General features: G+C 33.6%; 1 protein-coding gene across 1 annotated transcript in view; it reads left to right on the top strand.

Annotated features, from left to right (window-relative positions):
- Positions 1–5,918, top strand: part of fam20a (FAM20A golgi associated secretory pathway pseudokinase) — a 16,529-nt gene that overhangs the window by 8,200 nt on the left and 2,411 nt on the right. Inside the window, exons 5-7 of the mRNA XM_024285465.2 lie at positions 1,202–1,294; positions 4,463–4,578; positions 5,572–5,752. Coding sequence (XP_024141233.1) covers positions 1,202–1,294; positions 4,463–4,578; positions 5,572–5,752 — 390 coding nt within the window. The remainder of the gene's footprint in view (positions 1–1,201; positions 1,295–4,462; positions 4,579–5,571; positions 5,753–5,918) is intronic.

Raw genomic sequence — 5,918 nt, 5'->3', positions numbered from 1 at the left:
CGTGCACACATGGGGCTCTGGGGTGCTTGAGTACTGTTGTTTTTTGGAAAGTTTTTATTCAAATTCATATTAATTAACTATTGCTAGTGATCTAAGAAAAAAAAAACAAAGAGAAATAACAAATGAAAATAATCCAAGTCTATAATAAAGTGAATTTTTGCTGCCACAAACAATTATTTTAATAGTCCACTAATTATCGATTATTTTTTCCAATTAGTCAACTAACTGAGTCATGCGCAAACTGGATTAGCTTAAAAAATGGAAAAAAAGCCCAAATTAGCCAAAATAGCTAACATGCAGCGGAAACATTAGCTAACTCCAAATTAGCCTAAAAAACAGAAAAAAATATTGAAACTAGCCAAAATAGCTACCTTGCAGCTGAAACATTAGCTAACTCCAAATTAGCCTAAAAAAACAGAAAAAATACCAAACTAGCCAAAATAGCTACCATGCAGCTGAAATATTAGCTAAACTAGCCTAAAAAACCTTAATAAATGCTAAAATAGTCCAAAAAGCTAGCATAATGCCATTATAACTTTCAACATTACTACACTCTGAGTCCATATAATATAAAGTAACAACTAATCGACAATTAAATTAGTCCTCAACTATTTTAATAGTTAATTAGTTGACTAATCATGGCAGCCCTAAAGTGAATGAACTCATGTTGACAATAACTTTTTCCAAAAAAATGACATTTGTATCACTTTTACCTACACAGGTCATTTCGCTGACTAGTTATCTATTATTTTTTTATGTTCTTAATTCTCATATTGCTTTGAGGAAAAAAACACAAAAAAATGTCTTTTCCAAAATTGAGCCCCTCAAAAATCCTGTGCATGTTCCAGCAGAGAAGCTTGAAATTTCCACTTTGCAGTATTTCTGAGTCAAAATATGAGCCTTTGAGGCACAACAGCACAACAGAATACCAGGTTTATGACCAAAAATGAAGAATAAAGTCCAGATCTAATCAAATAATTCATCTTAATACAGATTCATTCAACATTTTCTCATAAATTCAAGAACACGTCTTTTCTTTTCTTGTGTGTTTACAGCAGCTAGTGTGACTTTAATGACTGTATATATGTCACACTCCATATTATTTAACTGCAGCTAAATCATCTGTTTGGCTGTTAAATTGCAGCGTGAGTGTCGATGATTACACACTCGAGGTTAATGGAAGTGTCTGTCTGTGTCTCAGGCAGCAGAGAGACGAAGAGACGCCCGAGGACTTCTTTTATTTTGTCGACTTCCAGAGACACAACGCTGAGATCGCAGCTTTTCACCTGGACAGGTGCGCCTTCGATAACTAAGATTTTGTTAATGTTTACTCAGTAAATCCAGGTGAGAGTGGAGGCCTGTGGGGAAAAACATATCTGTCTTTAAATTTAATTTGATTTAAATTAGATAAAATTAATCAAAATTTTATTTAATTTTTAATTCAATTTGATTAATTGTTGAAAATTAAAGTCCTCCTATGACATATTTTTAATTTTAAAAAATCTTCTCCGTAGTGTTTTAATTATGATTGTGAAGTTTTTAATCAAAATCCCACAACCTAAATGTCTTAAAAAGCCATTTTTCATGTTGATCTGAAGCTTCTGTTTCCCAGATCTCCTCTGAGGGGGCGTGGCTTTTGGAGCTAAGATGAGCACAATCTTTAATTCTTGTAATCTGTTATTGTAATTCTCAACAAAAAAATTGGCATTGATCTGTTATATTAGCATAATGCTAGCTCATTTGGGTAACCTGGCATCTACTGAGGTATTTTTTATGCTAATTCTGAGTTTAGCTAATATTTTAGCAACATGCTAACATTTTTGGCTAGTTTGTTTCCTACTGGAGTTTTTAATTAATTTAGAGTTTAGCTTCTATGAACCCTTTCTGATCTTTCCAATAATGTCCAATCTACTGATCTGCAGAAATAATTAAATTTACTTTTTTTAGCTAATTTGAACATCTTCTGGAGTTTTCAGGCTAATTACGAGTTTAGCTTCTATTTTAGCAACATGCTAACAGGAATTTTAGGCTATTTTGTAGCTAGTATTTAAGCAATGTGCTAGCTTGTTTGGCTAATTTAACATCTATTAAGGTTTTTTTGGGCTCATTTGGAGTTTAGCTCATATTTAAGCATAAATATTTTTGCAAAATTGGAATGTATTAGGGATTTTTAAGCAAATTTACTACCTAATAAAAAAAAAAAATAGGTCAACTTCAGCACTCTTCCATAGTTATTTAATAAAGTTTCCAGTCTTTTAGCACATTTTACAAATAACTTTTGCATTTTCAGCAAATCCCTTCAGCAGTTAAAGTAAATTGCGTCACCATTTTTAGCATCTTTGGCGACTACTTTCAGCAAAAAGCATTCACACTAGGATGATTGCAGGTAATGCAGCTTTTCTAGTTGTTCTCTTTCATAATGAAAATGCTAAACATACATGTTAAAAACTCAAATAACAGGATTTTCATTGAAGGGGGACTTTAAGGCAATAAAGGGACCCTTGTCTCAAGAAAAACAAGTCTTTAGTGAAACTGTTTTTCTCATTTCCAGAAATTTGGTTAACTTTTAATACTTTTTTTACTTTAAATAAGTTTAAAGAAAACCAAAATTTCTGACAAAAGTGTTGGAGAGATCTGTCTCAGTGTACGGTCCCAACATATGGAATCTACTTGATGAGGAAATTAAAGATATAAAAACACTTGCTGCCTTTAACAGGCTTATCAAGAAGGAGATGTTAAGCAAATATTAGAGATAAGTTGTAGAAAAATAATTTCATAAATCCTATATAGTTAACATAACTGGACATAGTGTGGGTAAATAGAATTAAATTAGGGTTTGTTTAGACAACTGTTTATGTAAATGAGTATTTTTGTTTATATATACCTATGTATTCATTTTTCTTGTTTGATTTAATTTGATTGATTTAATAATAGTGGCAGATAATATAAGTTTTCTTCTTTCTGCTCCTTTTCATTTATTAACTATGTTTATATAGTATTATTTTGATGTTATGTATGGTTACTAAATGAAATAATTAAAAAATGGTGTAGAGAATGTAGGAAAACATTCATAAATCTCCTTAATAATTTTAAAAACATGACTTTAAAATCTTTTTTTTTTTTAAATAAGAGTTTCCACAATGATTGCAACACCTAATAAAATCCAGGCTTTCCCAACTTGCTGATCCCTCCAAACCACCAGGTTTAACCTTAACACTCACTTTACGTAACCACACTGATTCCCTCTGAACACACTCGTCCAGGCTAGACGGTATCATTAAGGCGCCACACACAGTGATAAGTCATCACTTCACCGGACGAGGCTGAAAACAGCAGCAGCGCCACGTCAGACGTCGAAACAATCCTGCCGACGCTGCAACCTGCTGCTGCTGAAAGGCAGATATCTTCATATTATCAGCGTCTTCCACATTTGTGTGTTAATGTGTCACAGTGTGTTACCAGAGTGTCTCGGCTGCCAGGAGCTCTCATCATTATCACTTTCAATCAGGCAGTTTTAGAAACCGCTTCACACCCGGATCGTCTGATTACCGTCAGCGCGGCTGAAATGTGGCCGTAAGGAAGACATAAACTCTTCACGGAGTCCGTGAGCACAGCCAGACGGAGAACACAGCGGGAATCTGTCAGGAAGTCGCACTTGTGCTGATAATCAGCTAAATGGTGGAAGATAAAAATACATAAAACTGCCATCATCTTAATGTTGGCATGAACTGCTCTCCTCACACTGGAGGACTAAACATGCAGTTTATTAACCTTTATACTGAAAATCTTGGCTCTGTGGCTTCCTAATGTCAAACCTGAGTCTTCCAGGTGATGTCACATGTCGACACCATGTCTGATTGGAAGAGAAGATGGTAAACTACTGTTTACCATCTTTTCTGTTCAAATAATATCTTATTTTTTAGAAAAATTGACTGTACAGCAGCTTCACGTGAAACTATTCCCTCTTTGGGAACTCTACAAACATTAAAGCTCTTGTCAGAGTCATTATTTTTTTATTAAATAGCAGAATCTCAAGAAAAATAAACAACAACCAACAAAAATGGGATAAATAGTCACAGTCGGAAAAATAAGACATTAGGCAGGGGCGGACCTAGCAGTTTGGGGGCCCCAGGCGAACCATACCATGGGGCCCCCTCCATCGGTATAATAATCATTTAGTCAGGTTTGACTAAGGAAGACAAAAGAAAATGCTTCAAAGCGGTTTATTATGGAGTGACAAATTCTCAACATGACTGTTTTCCGCCCCTCCTTTTGCCTTTTTGATCCTTTTTCTTACCATTATTAATAATACTATTAATACTTACGAGTATTAGGCAACCATGAAAGAAAAATAAATATGTGAGGATAAAGTAGTAAAATTATAAGAAAAAAGTCAGCGTTTACAAGAACAAAATCAAAATGTTTGATAAATCTCATTTAATGCGGTTCAACTGTCTTGTAGAATTCTAGATTTCAGGAGAGTTCCACCTGTTTCTGGCAGAAGAGTCAACGTCTCAGGAGAAGTTCTCCAGGTGACCCTCAATGACGACCTGCGGGCCGTTTTCTTCACCTCACCAGGTACCAGCCGCCTCGTCTGAGTCCCTCACAAGTGAAACATCAAGAATTAAGAGATTTATAGCTTAAACTTTGGTAAATAAAACCTGCATCCTCCCTGATGATTATCTCTGATTTGATCTAAAAGTGACGTGATGAGATGAGATTTTATCCAGTTGAGATGAGGAATTTTGATAACAGTTTCTCCAGGATTTATTTATGCAAAAGGAAAGAAAACTAAAGACTGAAAGTAAAGATCTTTTTAATGAGATAATCTCCTTTTGGTTGGAAACATTTTAAAAATGATTTCACTGCAGCTTTGGAAGCAGATTTGGATCAGCTTGAACTGAATGAAAAACCAAAATGTAAACTTGAAAAATAATTTGAAAACAATTTTAAACTCTAAAGTACACCCTTAAAATGTGTAAAATGAAATTATATATTTGAAAACGTAATATTATGAACTTCAAAGAAATATTGTAAGGTTACAAGCAAAAAAAAAAATAAGTGTAAATTAAAAGTTTAGATAGAAAGAAGAAGAAGAAAACCGATAAAAAAAACTGTTTATTTATATTTTCAACTTTTTATTCATTTTTGATCAATTTAATCAATTTAATTGATTTACATATTTTAATTACTTTTATTAATTTAATATATTCAAATTAATTAATTATTCAAGTTTTAAATCTACACTTTTTTCACATTTCACAATAAGTTTTTCAAGTTTCCAAATTTATTTATTCACATTTTTCAAATTATTTTTCAATTTTTATTAATTTTTTTCTTTTTTCAAATGTTTTTTTTTTCCAAATTTGCGTCTTATTTTCACTTTTTTTTTTTTTAAGCGTACAATCTGGTTTTTAATTAAGCTGATCCAAATCTGACCCCCTGAGGTGTCGAACAAGATCTCCTCAGACGCTACAGGAAACAGTCCAGACCTCTTTACCGCATAAAGCAAAGTTTTCTAATGATGACAAACAGCTTCAGTTCACATATTGACTTGTGCTTCTCAAACAGCAAACAACACGTGTTTCTTTGCGAAGTGCCTGTACGTTTGCAAGACTGAGTACGCCGTGTGCGGGAGCCCCGACCTGCTGGAGGGGTCGCTCGCTGCATACCTGCCCGGCCTCAGCATCGCTCCCCGCCTCTCCATCCCCAACCCCTGGACGCGCTCCTACACCTTCGCTGGACGGCAGGAGTAAGAGGAGCCGTGTAGTTCAACATCTTTTAAACTTTAGCTTCAGCTTTATTTTCTAGATATATATATATATATATCTATATTTATATGTATATATATATATACATATATATACAGTATATATATAGATATATATATATATTGTATATATATATATATATATAGA

Source organism: Oryzias melastigma, linkage group LG19, assembly GCF_002922805.2.
Source record: "Oryzias melastigma strain HK-1 linkage group LG19, ASM292280v2, whole genome shotgun sequence".
Taxonomy (NCBI): domain Eukaryota; kingdom Metazoa; phylum Chordata; class Actinopteri; order Beloniformes; family Adrianichthyidae; genus Oryzias; species Oryzias melastigma.
Note: the sequence above shows the minus strand (reverse complement) of the source record. Positions and strands in the feature narration are given on the sequence as shown.